General features: G+C 27.2%; 1 protein-coding gene across 1 annotated transcript; it reads right to left on the bottom strand.

Moving 5' to 3' along the window:
- Nucleotides 1–5,512: 5,512 nt before the first annotated feature.
- On the bottom strand, nucleotides 5,513–7,018 carry LOC130967725 (E3 ubiquitin-protein ligase PUB23-like). The gene has a single exon (XM_057892716.1). It carries the CDS (start codon nucleotides 6,830–6,832, stop codon nucleotides 5,600–5,602), a length of 1,233 nt encoding a protein of 410 aa, XP_057748699.1. The 5' UTR covers nucleotides 6,833–7,018; the 3' UTR covers nucleotides 5,513–5,599.
- Nucleotides 7,019–19,443: the final 12,425 nt, after the last annotated feature.

The raw sequence follows: 19,443 nt of genomic DNA, 5'->3' as shown, positions 1-19,443 counted from the left end.
TGGCAATTGCCTCCATCAGTGCGAAAAGAAAAATAAATTAATTACCCGTAACTCGAAAGTCAATTGCTTAGAAATTGAACATAATCCGATATTATTAAAGCGTTTTGTTTATAAGGTCTGTTTGGAAGCTTAAAAAATAATTTTTTTGAAGTTTTGTCTTATAAAAAGTAGAAATTAATGTTCAAATTCGTTCCTGAAAGATTACGCGATCTTCATTTTCGTTTCCGAATGATTTTTTAATCAAATTAATTCCTAAAAGATAAACTGTTAGTCAAATTAGTCCTTCCGTCAATCGGATGATGACATGTCACGTTAAGTGCCACGTAGCATGATGACGTAACACGCCACGTGGCAGGTCAGTAATACGTGGCACGCCACATGACAGGTCAGTAACACATGGCATGCCACCTGTCACTTGACATATAAAAATTTTTTCTATTAGTCAAAATAATCCTTGAAAGTCTAGACGTAAATCATTTTCATCCTTCAAATTTTAAAAATTAGTCAAACTAGTCCTTATATAAATTTTTTATAATATTAAATTTATAATATTTTTTTATACTACTAATTTTAATATTATTTTTTAAACTTTAATAAACAAAATTCTCTTTACATAAAATAATAAAAATAATTAAATTTTTATAAAGTTATTTTGTCATTTGTATTTTAAAATTTTACATTTTCAAATTGTAATTTTTTATGTGAATTTTTTTATTTAAATGAGTTTATCAAATTATTATTGATTATATATTTAAAAATTTAGTATTTTAAATTTTACTAAATAATATAGTAATTATTTTAAATTTTAAATCTTTTAAATTTTTTTAAAATTATAATTTTTATTATTATTTAATTTATATAGTAAAACTCAATAATTGAAAAACTAGTTTATGGAATCACTTTTTGAATCTTAATATTCTAATATAATTTTTTCAATATTTCATTTAAAACAAAAGAAATTTTATTTTAATACGAAGCATATCTATTTATATAATGTACTAGTGCGGAGTAGCCTGTGTTATGCATAGGTATAATGTTTTCTATTTCATTTATCTCATTGATTTGTGAAATTAAAAGAAAAATTATATAATCTATCTCAAACATATAAAACACACAAAAATTTATTATGATATTTGCACGTATTACGCTTAAGAAGCAATTCATTTATAATAATAATAATAATAATAATAATAATAATAATAATAATAATAATTAACCAACAAATTTTCAATATTTTGTAAAGTTTGGAATTGAAGCAAAATTTGTGGATCTTCTTGAATTTTGACTCTAAGTATCACTACCATTACCTTCTATATATAAGTAATACCGTAATGGAAAAAAAAAAGATGTAGTAGAAAAAAATAGTGGTATAACTTTGTTTAGGTTAACATACATAAATTTTTATTTTGAGCATATAACTTTGTTTAATAAATACATACATTTTAATTTTGAGTATATATATATATATATATATATATATATATATATATTCCAGCAAATTGTAGTAATGTAACAAAAAAGATTTTAGAATAGAAAAGAATAAGAGAGATTTTGAGAAGAATTAAAAGAGAGAGATAATTTTATAAAGAAAAAATAAAAAAATTATATAAGGACTAGTTTGACTAATTTTTAAAATTTGAGGGATGAAAATGATTTACGTCTGGATTTTCAAGGACTATTTTGACTAATAGAAAACTTTTTTATATATCAAGTGATGCCACGTGTCACTGACCTGCCACGTGGTGTGTCACGTCATCATCCAATTGACGGAAGGACTAATTTGACTAACAGTTTATCTTTTAGAGACTATTTGATTAAAAAAATTATTCGGGGACGAAAATGAACATCGCGTGACCTTTCAGGGACGAATTTGAACATTAACCCTAAAAAGTAGTAATATTAATATTTGGTGTCATTTTTAAAATTAAATTGTAGTTTTTTAAAAAGCTATTTAAAAGTTTGTAGAAAAATAAAAAAATGACTTCTCTTGTAATACTATTACGTTTTATCACATTTCTATAAAATAGGCATTTTTAGAATAAAACTCAAATACAAAATAATTTATTTATAAACTACTTTTAATATAGTCATTTATTATTTAAACTATTTTTTCAAAAATAGTTTAATTAAATTGTTTATCTAAACTAAACCTAAGTCTCAGACATTGAAACATGAATATAAAAATATAAAAATTATATTTAGTGGATAAAATATGAATAAAAATATTATATTTTAAAATATTAAATTAGTGTATTTTGTATTTTTTGTCAAAAAAAAACATAAAAATACCGAATAAAAATACAACTTATTATTATTATTATTATTATCAAATCTTTATAATTATATTTTTAATTATTTTATTTTTTATTTTAAATTTTATATAAAAAAATAAAGATAAATTAAATTTTTTATTGTTTTTTTATTTTATATTCAGTATATTATTAAATAAAATATAAAAATATTAATTTTTATTTTTTTATTTTTTTATTTATTCTTAATATTTTGTCTTATTCTAATTTTAAAACTAAATGAAGCCTGATATATCAACTGATAATGATAACATTATTTTACTATTTTCGTCAGGAATATATATTAAGTGACTAACTCATCCATAAGTAATTGATAATGCACGTTAACTCACAGTTTGTTTATAAGTAACCACGATTTGAGCCTATGAATCACATAAACAATCATTTTAAGCATTAATCTGCGACGTTATAACCCTTTGTCTTGTTCTCATTTCTCAATCAACAGGATTAGGTAACCTAATAGTAATGTTATTAACAGCATCTTGTTCACCAAAATCTATAGCACTAGCAACCAAAATCTAGCTCAGGTTTTCTCTCAATATATATTATATTATTGCACCCAAGATAGAACGCTTTACTAAAAATTAAACGGAATATGACAATTTACACATGACAATATGACATACAAATCAATGAAACACTTGATTTTATTAATAGTTACTAGTAGTAGTTCTAGACTTCTAGTACATATAATTCATACATAATAGTTTTCCTTTTCCGATATATATATATATATATATATATATATATATATATATATATATATATATATATATATATATATATATACATTAAAATTAATTATTAATATAAAATATATGTTAAAATACAGGGGCAGAGCTTAAAATTAGTAGTACTTCTTCAGAAAATTAAAAATAGTTCAGTTGGCTCAAATACTTTACTATGACTTAAAATATCAAAGTTTAATTTTCATCTCTTACTTTTATTGCACAATAGTTTTTAGTTTTAAACATTCAAACCTTGTTAGATTTGGACTGAACTAAGTGTATTCACATTTCGCAGCTCTCTATTCAACAAGTAACACTCTCTCTATCTTTGAGTTCAAATATAAAAAATTAGGTATTTTTTATTTATGTAATTTAATATTATTTTATATTTTACTGTTTATTTAATTTAATTTTTTATATGCTAAAAAATTATTAGAATATTCAATAAGTATTGATATTATTGTATTTGTATAAATTAATAAAAAAATTCAATAAATATTATAAAATTTAGTATTTATCCTTCTAATTTCTTTTTTACATATTTTACAAAGAGGAGTGCTACACATACAAATCTTTTTGACTTACAAGTCTTACAAGTTGCTACACATACGGGCCTTTTAATGCGTTATTTAACCGTTTCCTGTTTTCAAAGCGCTACACTCAGAACGGTTCTTCTTCCTCTTCCTCTTCCTCTTCTTCTTCTTCTTCTTCGTTTTTTTTTCGATTTTCCTGTTTTCAAAGCGCTACTCTTCCTCTTCCTCTTCCTCTTCGTTTTTTTTTTTCGATTTTCATGGTTTCTGAAATTAAGTTTTGAAATTGTTTTGAAGAAGAAGAAGTAGCAGAAGATGAGGAGAAAGAGAAAGAGTTCTGAATTATGCAACGAATTTTAGGTGTATTTCTTAAATCTTTTGGGTGTATTTTCGTAATCCTTTGGGTGTATTTCTATAATCCTTTTGAAGATAATGGAACTTCAGAAATACACCCAAACGATTACAGAAATACACCCAAATGATTACAGAAATACACCCAAAACGATTATAGGAATACACACAAAGGATTACAGAAATACACACAAAAGATTACAAAACTACACCCAAAGGATTTAAGAAATACACCCAAAATTCGTTGAAGTACATCTTATGCATAATTCAGAACTCTTTCTCTTTCTCCTCCTCATCTTCTGCTGCTTCTTCTTCTTCAAAAGCGATTTCACCATGAAAAATCGAAAAAAAAAACGAGAAAATAGAGAGAAAAGAACGTAAATGAAGAAGAAGAAGAAGAGGAAGACGAGGAAGAAGAACGTGCAGAAACGAAAGAAAAGAAGAAGAAGAAGAGTAAGAGGAAGAAGAACATGCACCAAGAAGAAGAAGAAGAAGGAGAAAGAGAAGGCAAAAAACGAAAGAAAAGAAGAAGGAGAAGACGAAGAGGAAGAAGAATGGTTCGAAGCGCGTTTTGAGTTAGTTTTAATTAAACTTGTAAAGTTTACAAGCTTTAATCGCTTGTATGCGAAGAATAACTCTTTTACAAGATATATTCAAATTTTTGTATAAAATAATCATAAAAAATCAAAGAACTGATGCATTTTTAAGAGGAAGGCTAATATTCAAGAAGGAGAACATATAATTTTTACAATATTAACCCCTGTAGATAGTTCTTCTACTTGAATGAATCACGAAGAAAGTAAGATACAACCTTCAAAAGTTTAAAAAGTTACATCTGATGAGTTTGACCTTAATTCTTTAGAACGAAACACTGAAAAATGGCTTTAAAATTGGCAATATCACCCAAATCAAAGAGATAAGGTTAGACAAACTTATCTTAAATAGGTCCATATCAAAAATATCTTAACAATTATTTTCTATCTGACCCCCAAAATTTTATTTCAAGTTCCGCCACTGTTAAAATAATTTAAATAATATATATATTTATACATAAATACATAATAACTAATTTTAGTATATATATATATATATATATATATAATTAATTATTAATATAAAATATATGTTAAAATAATTTAAATAATATATATATTTATACATAAATATATAGTAATTATTTTTGGTATACACGTGCATATATATATATTTTTTAAGACCCAATAAATAAATGAATCATAAACTATTTTTTTAAATGACTTGCACTATTTTTTTTATGTATTCTAAATGATTTCAGTTTAACCGTTGAATAACGGTATATTATGCATCAAATATTTCAGAAATTTTGGATATATATATATATATATATATATATATATATATATATATATTCAATATTTACAAGTATTTTAAAAATTAAATTATACATAAAAATAAAGTAATATGAGAAAATATCAATAAATTTTATAAAATTTTATAAATTGATATCTATATGTAATAAAGTATTTTGTTTCAACGGTTAGACTTATAAAATTTATAATATATAGAAAATTATATATTAACTAATGTGAGTATATAGCAAAACCTACACCAGGCATAAGTAAATTCACAAACACATATATAATCATAATTAATTTCAACATGAATTGAAAATGCAAAGAGTGACGCCTTTTTTTTTTTCAGATCATGGATAGTTTGAAAGCAAATTAACAGGAATACATGGGGAATTCTTCCAAATCTTTGTATGCAACTTAAGTATCTCACTAGCCCTCTCCTTAGCCTTATTGGAAGCACCATTATCCACTTGAAGCACCAAACACAACTTAGACACAGCACCAACCACCAACATCTCTTGAAGCAAATTAAGTGTTGCTGAATACCTACAAACTGTGGCCAAAATCTTAACAGCTCTATCACTTGCAACACAAGAAACCCTTAGAATCTTCTTCGAAATGACGGCGACAGCAGCACCATGGCTCAACAAGGCGGCGCGCCCTTCTGCGCAGCCGCAGAGCCTATCCAAAGCTATCAATATGAGTTCACAAATCCGTCTTTCGGAAATATTGTTACTATCAATGAGGAGATCAATGAGGTTTAGTACTAAGCCGGCCTCGACTGCTCTGACCTGGTTCCTGCCCCGGGAACAAAGATCCACAAGAAGCTTCAGCGCGGCCTTGGAAGCTTCTTGTGAGATCTTGTCCCTTATCACTCTTGATATTTCGACAAAATATTCGGTTTTGACACAGCTCAATTGGGTTGGATTGGCCACCCCAAATGATGATTTCAATAGCAATGTTGCAAAAGTTCTAGATTCTTGGTTTCCAAGTCTCAATACATGAAACAATGACTCAAAAAAGTGAATTTTTTCATTGTTTATAAGATACTTTAGCTGATATATTGAAGGATTCAATTTAAACAAGAGTTCAATACCTGCTTCAATGATGAACAAAGTTGAATCTGCTTCATCCATGGTTGAAGCCAAGAAATCTATTGCCCCTGCAGATTCCAAACACTGCTTGTTACTTTCACTCTCCAGAGCAATTGTTTTAATCCATTTGAGAAACTTCAATTTCTCATCATGTGAAAACCTCTTTGCTTCATTCAAGAGTTTCACAACTTGAGCTTTTTCAATGGTTGAACTAGAATCATGCTGAGTCGTTTCATCAAGTGAGACATGATTCTGAGTGCACCAATTTTGGATCAACCTTTGAAGAGTGTGGTTTGGAGTAAGATCTTGTGTTTGCAAAATTTGTTGCTTTGTAACAGGGCAAGTGAAATTCTTGCATGAGAATAACCATCTCTCTATGGATTCTCTATCATATGTGATTCCTGTTGAAACAGTAACAGGCTCTCTCATTAGGTGAAGTGATATTGGGCATAGAAATGGTGCAGGAACCTCGATTTCTGAATAGTCCATGTTTTTTTTGTTGGGAAATTAAGGATGTGAAAACTGAAATTGATGAGTCAATTGAGTTATCAAAACACTGTTAAAGGTTCAGATTTGGAAAATGAGGGCGTTGAATTAGCTATAAAATTAAGATTGACATTGACATTGTTAGAGGAGTTGAATTTTTTGGGTGAGGCATTATCACAAACAGATAGTGTGGGCACTGCGTAGGACTAACAAATTAGAGGAATGGAGTTGGGACACGTCTTTTGTACAAGTTGTTACATCAACTACGTATATATATAAATTATAAAGTCAACACATACATAAGAATTGTTGGATAAATATTGAGATGTGAAATGAGTTATGACCTTTTCCAAGGTTTTGTAAATTGTAAGGAGAAAATGTTAGACATATAAAAATAAGTGGGTGAAGGATAGTTTTAGTTTCTAACGTTTTGGTTAATTTTGGTTTTAATTTTTAAATATTTTATTTTATTTTATTTTTGTTTTGTAATCAAAATTAAAATATTTTTTTAAAATTATTATTTTTTTATTTTTCTGTCATTTTTATTCTCAAATCACTACAAATATTATATAACTATTATAATTACGATTTTTGTTATTATCTAAAAGAATATTATAATGAAACAAAGGGTATTTTTAAAAGAAAAGATATTAATTTTGACCAAAAAATTAAAATAAAACAAAATAAAATATTTAAAAATAAATTTTTTTTCAAATATTAAAAACAAAACTACGACTTAATCTAAATGTCAGGAATTTTTAATTTTTTTTTTTATCAATATACCACTTTTTTCCATACTATGTATTCATGTACTCCCGTTTTGTCATGGCGACGTCTTGTATTTTTTTTTCTGCATTTTAACGAGAAGGCCCTTAAGAGAATGGGAATACTTCTATAAACATGCGTAAAATATTTTTTTATAAAAAAAATTTTACGTGTTGCATTATTATTGAACCTATTAATAATGAATTGGTTATTTTTTAATTTTTTAATAAATTAGAATAAAAACGATTTTTTTATAACAATAACAATAAATTCAATTTTTTTAAGAATCTAATTGTATTTTTAAATTTTTAGAGATTTAAATGTCTGCAAAATAAAAAGTCAGAGATATATTTATCTTTTTATTCAAAAAATTTAAAAATATTCAATTTAAATTGTTAATTTGATCGAATCAACAGACTCTAATAATTATAATGTAGACAATTGGGTTTATTATTGTTGTTATAATAAACCGATTTTGTTCAGGTTTATTAAAAAATAAATTATTAACCGATTTAATAAAAATGTCCAATAATAACCTGACACATATAAACACCTTTAAAAAAGACATTTTTAGTGTCTTTATTAATCGCTTATGTGTCTTTCGCTAGAAAATGCTAAATAGAAAAACGTATCTCTTCTAAATGAAAAGGTGTCTTTAATATTGAAATCAATAAATGTAAAAATGCCTCCAAAATTTAATAACATAACAAAAGAATAATTTCTTTTTTTGATAATTTTTGTTAGAATGGATATATTAAAAAATTAAATAAAAGAATAAATTAATAAACATGTTATACTAGTAAGAAGAATAAACCACTATAAGTACTTCTAGAAGATTCAGGAAATGACAAACTGCTTATAAATTTCACAAATTGTTTATATAATTGATGCGAATTTTTGTAAAAATATATAGATAACTATTTCAAAAGCGTACGTAAAAATTGCAGCAAAATTCTAATATCTTTTTGCTTTAAAATAAAAAAATTCGGCACTTCCCAAAAACATAGAAAAAGTAATCCACTTGACTTTCTTGTTTTAATGATTCAATCTTCTAAAGATATTTTTCTTGAGGTTTAATGATTCAGAAATTTTAATACAACTTCGAGCTAGCTGTCCATTTTTCTCACTCTTTTGATCTCTTCTTTTGCCTCAATCTAACGCTTTTCTCATAACTTATTGATGTTTCTGAGTTTTCTAATTGTTGTCGTTGAATTTGCCTACCTTCATTATGACAAATAAACACCCCTCACCAGTAAAATTGATTCTTGTGTACATTTGGTTGTTGCAACTTAATTGGTTAATTGAGATATATACATATAGTCAGGGACGGATACATATAATGAGTTATGGGGGCAAGTGCCCCCACTAGCATTTTAGAAAAATATAAAAAAATATATGTATAAATATATATATGCCCCCATTGAAAAATTATATTTGCCCCCACATTAAAAAAAATACATATTAATTTGTGTCAAAATATTTATTTTATATATATTTTTAAAGTTTTAGAATTTAATTTTGATATACTATTAGTGTAAAATAATTTTACATATGTATCCAATTACGTAATATCATATCATAAAAAATAACTACCTTTTATATTAATTGTATTCAAAATAAACGTAATTGAATAATTATATAAAATATTTTACACTATCAATACATTAAAATTAAACTCTAATTTATATCTAAAAATATAAAATAAAAATATATATTAAATCAATTTAATAAAAAACAAAATATTATTGTTGTAGCATTATTTAATTAATGAATTTATTTAGTTCACGGTTATATTTCTGATTTTTTTCTACTTCACTTTAATATTTACTAAATTGAAGAATTTTATATTAAATATTTATTTTGATAATTAATTCTCATACATAAATTAAAATAAAATCATTAAAATATTAATGTATTTTGTACTTTTATCTATCTAAATAATTAACTCTATTATTATTATTATTTGAGATTAATTTTTGGTCTTTCTTTTATTAAATAATTAAATAATTATTAAATAATCTATAAAACATATGAGAATATGAAAAATTTGATGCATAATTTTTTTTTAAGATATTATTTATCATACATTATTCATAAAAAATATGTTTTCTTTCATTATTGATTAAAAGATAATTTATTTATCTTGATTAGTTTCATTTATTATTATTATTATTATTTATTTAGTTTATAAAAAGATAAATTAATAACTATATTATTATCATTATATTAATATTGATAAATAAATAAAAATTATTTAATGTTTAATATTATTTATTTTTTTATATATTTTAATATATTTATAAAAAAAATTTATTATTTTTATATGCTATATATTTGCCCCCACTGTTTAAAATTTCTGGATCCGTCACTGCATATAGTCATATAGAATTATAGATCAACTACTAATAAGAAAACGTTCATAGGTAAACTTTATACATACATGTATGTCATTTAATTTTCCAGGTCTTATTTTCGGTATATATTACTTGATCATTTTCATTATGTGAATGTTGTTGAATGGCGACAAGTATACATATGACTGAGACAAATTAAAGCATCCGTAATTAATTTGAATTAGTCTAGTAGCTATAGTTAATTCGTTACTAGTTAATCCGTTTAAATAAGTATTAAATTTAAATTCTGTCTTGTATAAGTGATAATTCATTGGCCAAAAATAAATTTTTAGATAAAACTCTATACGAATTAATTATTAACCTATCAGATTGAGAAATATTGTGGACAATAAAAAAAATTAAAACATTCATCTATACACAAGACAAATAAAAAACATATAATATAATATATAGAGTTCTGACTTTGGAGTATTTTTCTAATATTTATGCATGACACTAATAAGATTTGAGTCTAGTCATGCATAGATTTTATATACGCAGGGAGATGTCATAATGTGGCAGCCATGCATATTTTATGTAAAAGATGTATATTTTATTTTATAGGAGAAACAGGATGCTTGAAGAAAATAGTCATTTTTGGGGGGGGGGGGGTATATATATATATATATGATATAAAAATTACATAAAAACTCACATAAAATTGTTTTATAATCAAGAACCGTTAAATAATTATTTTTTATTATTCATTTTACATGAATATAACTGCTATGAATATTCGCTTGAAAATTATTGTAAGATATATACAACAACGTTTAGTTGGGAGATTTCTTCAGAAATTGATCTTCTCGTTTGGAAATTATCATGTCCATAGCAATAATACATTATTAATTTAAGTCTACAACACATTCATCAATATTGAAAGTATGGATTTTGACAATAAACAATTTTTTTCTATTTTGAAATAAATAAATGTATGTAGTTTTATTTAATAGGTGTACGTACAAATTATATGATTCTGATATGGATCGACGACTATCTATGTGCTGCAAAAATTAAAGAAAAAGCGTTATATTCACATGGCATTGAAAACTTCAAACTAATTTGGTTGACGAGCAAAAGTTCAATGGTGGGATGATATGGTTGTGGTTATATTTGAATTCAGAAAATGAGCAGCTACTATCATATTTACGCTTAAAAGTTACTACTATTCTTATTTAAAATCTCAATCAAACATATTAAATAAAAGAGAAATTTTATTTGGCCATCAATTTTTTTATAATTTTAATCATCATTTTGCCATTATAAATACTAAATTATTATTTATGTGTGCAAATTCTAAAAAATGTGAGTGTAAATTATATTTATTTATGTGTATAAATTATGATAAATATATGTGTAGATTATATATTTTTTGTGTACAAATATTTATAAATATGAGTGTAAATTATTGCTGTCAAGTGTTAGTTCAAATTAAAATTATGTGTATAAACTTTGTAAAAAATATATGTATAAATTATATTAATTTATATATATAAATTCTGATAAATATAAATACAGTTTGTATTGATTTTTATTATGTGCAAATACCTACAAATATAAATATAAATTATTATTAGACAAATGATGACAAAAAATAATAAATTTTAATAGTCCTCTAAAATTCTTCTTAAATAAGATAGACTGAATTTGGATGAGACATTTTTTAATTCAAATAAGTTCAAATGCATAATAATTTAAATGTTTCAATTTAATTCCTTTTTGTTTATGAAGTTTTTTTTTGAAAAAAAAATTAATGCCGTTTGAATTTATAAATTTTTTGTTTGGGTATATGATAACTAAATTAATTATATTAGGTGTATATAAAATATTAATTACCAAATTAGTTATTCTTATAAAATATAAAATATATATTAAAAATAAATTAAATAATACATGTATTGTTTAACTCATTTTCAATATGTATTTTAATATTTCAACAAATATTTTATATTAATAATTAATTTTGATAAAATAATTTTGGTTTTTGGTATACACATATATTTAAAATATTAGAGACAAAATTAAAATCAAGTTTAATTAATTTGTTAATCTCTATAGTTTTATCAAATTTACAATTAAGATTTTATATTTTTTCATTTTAATTAAGTTCATATGCAGCTTTTAATTTTATAATTAGGTCATTGCTATAGCTAGTGTAAAAAGTGTTAGAGTGTAGTTAACAAAATATTTTTTTCACATATTAAAAATATCCGCAATTAAAAATATAATTAGATATTTGACCACATATTTTTTGAGAAGAATATTTCATTAATTTTAATATTTTTAATATAAAAAAACCTAATTATAAAATTAAAAGCGATATAGAAGCTCACTTGAAAGGGAAAAAAAGGTATATGAATCTAATTACAAATTTAGTAAAATTATAAAAAAATATATAAATAATTAAACTTTAAAATAAATTAAACCTTAAGAATATTTTTAAATTTTTTCTAGGGATAAAAAAAATGTAGTGGATCCTAAGCTTTTTATAGGCAAACTGATTACAGGATTAATAAAAAAATAATTTTATTTAATTTTTAATATTTTATATTTATAAAATTTTGTGAGAAAAAGTAAAATAATACATTTTTTCTGTAAATTTCTAAAAGTAAAAATGCCAAAAATTAAAAGTAAAAACTCAAATCAAACAAGAATTTTAATTTTAATTTTTTTAATTTTTATATTCATTATTTTTTATAAAATCTTAAAAATAAAAAATAAGATAAAATATTAAAATGGCTAATTAATGATTATGGGATAAATGGTCAAATTCATTTATGAAAGATCACCCATTTTTTAAATTAGTTTTTAAATAGTTTTTTTGTCATTTTTTTTATTGATTGTGCCAAAATTTGTTAATACAACATGTTAAGTGATACTACAACACAAATAGGAGTCTTAATTGATTATTAGTATGATAAGTTTATGAAATTAGATCAAACAAAAAGTTAAGTGAGGGAATAACTTGAGCATCAAAATTTCTCAATTTAGGATTTATTTGATCTAATTTTATAAACTTATCATGTTAGCTGTCAATTAAGACTACTAGGTGTGTGTTGTGGTATCACTTAACGTGTCACATCGATAAATTTTGATGCCGTTAGCAATAGAAGTGACGGAAGGACTAAAATAACTAATGTAAAATCTTTGAAGAACGAATTTGATTAATTTTCTTTGGGAATTAATTATTTGGAGAATGAGTGATCTTTAAGGGGACTAATTGCGCAGTGTTCGTAGTGCGATTTGGTTCGGTTATTTAAAAAAAAGTCATCCAATCCAGTTTTATATCAATTTTTCGGTTCGATTTGGTTCGATTTTTTTAGTTTTTCAATTAATTCAAAAAAATATCCTGTTCTAATTATATCTAGTATACTAAAATCAAATATCAAAACAAAAAAATCAAAACAGAATCAAATCTTAAATAGAAAATAAGAATCCAAAACAAATAATCATAAAAAAATTATAATAAAAAATTAAAATAGAATATACCATCAGAATAAAAAAATAATCAAATCCTAAATCCTAAACATGAACTCATGACCAATAACAAATAATCATAATCAAAAACCAAAATATCAAATCAGAACATAAACAAGTATTAGATCAGAACCTATTAAACAATTCACTATTTTCGCCCAACACAATAAGACACAAGCCCATCAGTAATGGCATTATTTCTTTATTCTTATTCTCTCATACACATTTTTTACATTCTAGAACTAGCGACTTGACATAGATTTTTTCCATTCTGTTATCATACGAATCTTTCTGTTAGAAATAAAAAGATTTGGAAGATTTGCTAGTCTATCTAAATTTTTCTCTTATATATATTACCCATACAATTTAACGTTTGCAATACAGAAAATTTACACACAACACATTCTACATTTTTCACTTATCCATAAATTTGTTAGAATAAAAAAACAAAACTATAATAAATAGTCAAATCCAAAAAATAGTTTAGAACTGCGAATCACAGAGATGCGAAGACAAGATGTTGCGAACTATGATAAAGACGATGCTGTGAACTGCAAAAGAAAGCGCTACTATTAAGGATGGCAACGGGTCCCATGGGACGGGGACATGCCCCCCGCCCCCGCCCTCGCCCCTATCACCTATAATCCATCACGTCCCTATCCCATCCCTGTGATGGGTAACAGAGACCCTGTATCTGCTGAGAATCGGGGTCTCTACGGATTTTTAAAAAAAATTAAAAAAACCAATAATTAAAATCATAATCTCTAAATCAATCAAACAACAAAAACACCTAAAACATAAAAATTTTCAAATTTATTCATCCAATTTCAAATTTACTTTAGCAAAATCAGAAGTAGAAGTAGCCATCAATAATAAAAAACTAATAAATTTATTCATCTAACTTGAAATTTACTTCAGCAAAAACCAGAAGCAGAAGTAGCCATCAACCGGATCTTCTGCAAATCAATCTCAACCTTCATAAAACATAGAAGCAGATTTAAAATAAATTAGAATAGTATCTTTTTCGTAGTAACTAAATCAATATCTAAAAAAAATAAATAAAAATGTTTTGAAAAAAAAAAGAAATATCTTTTCTTCGCCGGTTGTAACATCGTTGACAGCAGAACCTCCATCAGTAGCGTCGCTCCCTTTTTTCTCCAATTTCTCTTTACCGAACCGTCTTTTTCCATGTAGCAGCACCACGACCCTTCTGTCTTCTCATGCACGCGACGACGATGTTCTCCTCAGCTGGGACAGGCGCGCAACGGCGATGTTCCCCTCAGGTTGGGTCATAGGCGCGCGATGAAGGTGTTGTATTCACCTTGAGAGTGAGAGGGAGAAGCAGTGAGAGGGGAGGAGATTGGCGGTGACGGGTAGGTGGATGGCGGAGGGGGGTGAGGAGGTAGGAGGAGAGTTCTATGACTCTGTGAGAGTTTGAGAGAGGGAAAAGTTAGGAAAGAGGGAAAAGTGGGAAAAGAGGGAGTGATAGTAGGATGGGGTTAGGGTTTCATGTTAGCTAATATATATATTAGGGTATTTGAGTAATTTCTTATATATGGGTATTACACGGGTACCCATGGGGCGGGTACTTTGTTCCCCGCCCCTGCCCTGTTTAATAAATGGGTCCCCATTTCCTGTCCCTACGGGTATAAAATTGCCCCCATATTTGTCCTCCGGTGGATAATTCTCCATGGATATCCGCCCCGCCGAGAAAAATTGTCATACCTAGCTACAATTTAAGAAGATGGCTACTGGAGGTTGAACGTTGACGACAAAAAGGAGTAGAGGACTGAGTCTATGACTAAGAGAGGAGAGTGCAGCTGTGCATGGGGACGACGGCGGCAGCTAGTGCATGGCGCCATAAAGGAAGACCGATAGAGAAGCACTACGAGGAAGAGGGTTGGGTTGCGCTGCCGCGTGACGCGCGTGAGTTAGGGTGCTGTAGCCTGTGGAGTGGCGTCGACGGCGGAGAAGAGCGACGATTTTACCGCTTTGAGAGGCTGAGAGAGTGAGAGGAAATGGAAGATTGGGAGGGAGTGAAACGACGCTGTGAGTGTGAAGTGTGAAGACTGAAAAGAAAAGAGGGAGATGGGTCAGGTCATTTGGTTTAGGCCTGAGCCCTGGGGTTGTTAAAATTCAGGATTTCTATTAAATATCGGTTTGGTTAGATTTTTCTTAACAGAATTGAAAACCGAATCGAACCATAACAAAAACTACAGAACGTCATTTTTTCGGGTTTTTTGATTCGGTTCGATTAATCGGTTTTATTCAAATTAGATCAATTTTGAATAGAGATGTCAATAGGGCAAGCGGGGGCAGGGGATGCCTTTCTGCTCCCCATCCCTGCCCCTAGATTTGCTCTCCGTCCCCGTCATTGTTCTCCGCCATGGGAGAATATTGCTCCCAATCCCATTCTCCACAGAGCTCCATTTCTCGCGGAGACCCCATTCCCCATTTTCTGATAGTTCTGACTAATTATTAATTTCCATAAGAATAGAGTTGAAAGTATTCATCTTATACAAAAACAGTAAGATTTTATACAAAAAGTCTAAACAACAAGATGGTGACTTCTTTCAAAATGACGCAGTGAGGACGCCACGATGAGCAAGAGCACAAAGTAGTGGACGAGGTGGAGGATGCGAAAGCAGAGAGGAGAATGGATATGACGACAAAGTTATGAAAAGAAACACCACGAATATAGAGAACGACGCGATGAGGGTGATGAAACGGTGAAGGGTGACAATTCAGTGAGACGGAAGAGTGGCGAGAGGGTAGCTGCAGAGAGGTTGGATAGAGTATGGATGATGTTAGAGATTTATGAATTGAAGAAGGTTATGCAAATGAGGATTAGGAATTTTGGGTCTCTCTCTTTATATATATACTAGCAGAAGACCCGTGCAACGCATAGATTGAAAATATCTGTTTTCTGTTTCGAATTTATTTTCAATCTTCTTAGATTGTCACTTTTTACGTTAAAAAATAATAAAATACAAACCCAAAATAGAATAAAAAATAGAAAAATATAACTTGTAAAATAAACCTCAACTTTTCGAACAAATGATTCATATAGTATAGAGAAGAAATCATTACCAAATTATATTTTTTGAAAAGTTTCTTTGTAAACAACATTTGATGTGAGGTTACAGCATTCATCATATTCATTAGACAATAATATCTTCAATCCTGATCTTGTTGTCACTCTGGATATTGCAACATACAAATGACCATGAAAAAAAACTGCTCGTTAAAGAAATAATAATTAACAAAAGAATCAATTAACCATTTCTTATTCCAAATGTCCCATTTTTTTCATCTTTATTGTCAATTTCCTTCTCTTTTTAGCAACTATACATGATTCACTCATGGTATTGCTCGGTAAAGAATGATAACAAAATGAATAATAACTAAATAGAATGTGCAAATCCAATAAAAGAGAACACCCACCTTTGGTCTTATATGAAAGAGAAATAAAAAACCCTAGTTGAATAGGACTTTTTTGTAAATGGATCTCTTTTGCCTAATAGCAATCATAATCTACCAATTCTAATAATAAAAAAAAAATTAAAATCCTAATCTAGGAGCATGAGGTAAGATGGGTAAAAAAAAGTACTATTTTGTTACCTAAGCTACATTAACCATTTTAGTAAAAAAGCACCTAAGAAATCCATCAAACAAAGGAAGTGACCAAAAAATCACTTCCAACTTGTTTAATATAGACTTCATCAAGAAAGTACAAATCAATTAAAAACACATGAATATACAATCTTTTAAATACCATAAAGCATTCAATTGGCAAAACCACAAAGGTTAAGGAATAAACTAAATTGTGGAATGTGAGATTTTTATATCATAAAAGAACTACTACATTTTATTAAATTTCAAAAAAATAAGTACAAACATAAAGACTACATAGCTAATTTATTTAATGGCTAATGATATTGTGTCTACACCCTAACACTTAATCTATTACATGAGAAAGAATCCTAATAACAATCCAAAAAATATTTCATACAAAAGATGAAAACATATTCAGATATTTTCAGATTACAATCTAATATATCAAATGCTATTACATAGACACAACCAAAATACCTAATGCCTTAGATTAGTCCTAATCAGTAGCTCTAGTTAACCACTATGGGCAGTTATCTCATTTAACCCCCTGTCCAGATGTGCCTTCATTGTCCGAGCCACGAGACTCATCAGATTCATCAAATTGCAGCTTCAAAGATCTTCTCAACCTCTTTAAGAAAGGCTTCTCCTCTTTCTCAGCCTCAAGAGAGCCTTGATTAAGGACAAGTACGTACTTCTAGTGTAAACAATTGCATGAAAATTAAAGCCAAATTAGAGGGATAGTTAATAAATTCTAGTAAAAAAAACTCGATCATAAAATTAAGTACCCTCTCATAGAATGTTAAGACATTATAACCAAACATAGTATTATTTGCAAACTAAAACTAAAAAAACTAAAATAAATACTAACAAAGTATGTTCAAATACTAAAGAGGACAAAAGAATTAATATCGTTCCAAAATAAAACAGTTTTACTAACAAAAAATAAAGAAAAATTTAACACAAATTATCAGAGAGTAAAGATGATAAAAAAAATTGTGGTTCCAACCCAGTTGTTATCATCAAGCGACTTCACAGTACACTTAGGTGTGAGCTTCATAAAATTCTCTTCTATTTCGATATTTTTTCCAGAACCAATAATGCCAATGAGTTGGGATCCACTAACTCCATGTGAAATACAACTGTTAACAAATACAGCAGCAACTTAAATAACTAAAAAAAGAGCAACACAAAAAAAATCTACATAAAAAATTTACTTATATACCTTTTCCAAAAAGTTGCCACCTCTGGATGTTAAGATTAAATCCAAGCTTTGATGCAAATATACTATTTGTTACAGGAATAGTTGCATTTGTTACAGGAATATAGTGTTAAAATCAAGTGAACTCAGATAATTGACACAAATGAAATGAATTTTACAAGATACAAACATCTAAAAACCTTAACTTTAGCAAGTTGTAAAATCACAACTGGCTATTTAGCATACCCAAAAGACAGAAATCGATTAAGTTGATCAATATATTCACCAAATAAGGCACATCGAATCCTATAACTAAAAACATCGAACAAAACCACCTACATTATTAGAAACTTGACTATATAAACGAACCGAAAACAAAAAAATCTGAGTAAGAGAAAGAGGTAGAAATTAAAGAAGACTAACTCATTTTTAGCAAGTTCTATGACAATCATCTTCATCTTCTTTCCATCTTTATCATATTCTTTCTCTTTTGACACAGAGACCAACAGACCCATTACATCTCAAATGAATATGAAAAAATATTGTTAGAAAATAATGATAGCAAAGCAATGTTCTACAAATCACAAAGAAATAAGACTGCAATTAAGGGAATGGATCCTCTCCATTGTTAAAAAAAAATTGAGAGTGTAAAGTGTGATCTCTAACATTTTATTGTTCTTTCTTTTATATTTATTTTTGAAACCTATTTATAAAATTAATGGTGAAATATCACACTTTACTTTCTCAATTTATAAAAAAAATTGAGAGGATCCATTCATCTGCAATCAATCCACAAAGAAAAGGATGAGCAAATAGTACAACATACAAACTAAGAAATTAGAATCCTTTTTGGCATCCAAAAGTTCAGCAAATGGAGAGATTGTAAGAGCAATTTTTGGAATGAAATCGCATGTATCAGCCCTGAGCAGTTTTAGTGGAGACGGGACGAAAATTTTCGTTTGGATTCCCGCACTTGTCTCAAAAGAATTTCGCCCTCCGTTTTTATTCGCACAGAAAAAATTTCTCGCAATAGAATCTCCATTCGAAATAGTCTCCACACGAATACGCGTTCAGAGAGTTTTACCCTCCCTAATTTTGAACACCTCTCAATTCAAATTGACCATTTACTGAATGACTATGATACCCCTAGTTTCTACTTTCGGAGT

Source organism: Arachis stenosperma, chromosome 3, assembly GCF_014773155.1.
Source record: "Arachis stenosperma cultivar V10309 chromosome 3, arast.V10309.gnm1.PFL2, whole genome shotgun sequence".
Taxonomy (NCBI): domain Eukaryota; kingdom Viridiplantae; phylum Streptophyta; class Magnoliopsida; order Fabales; family Fabaceae; genus Arachis; species Arachis stenosperma.
Note: the sequence above shows the minus strand (reverse complement) of the source record. Positions and strands in the feature narration are given on the sequence as shown.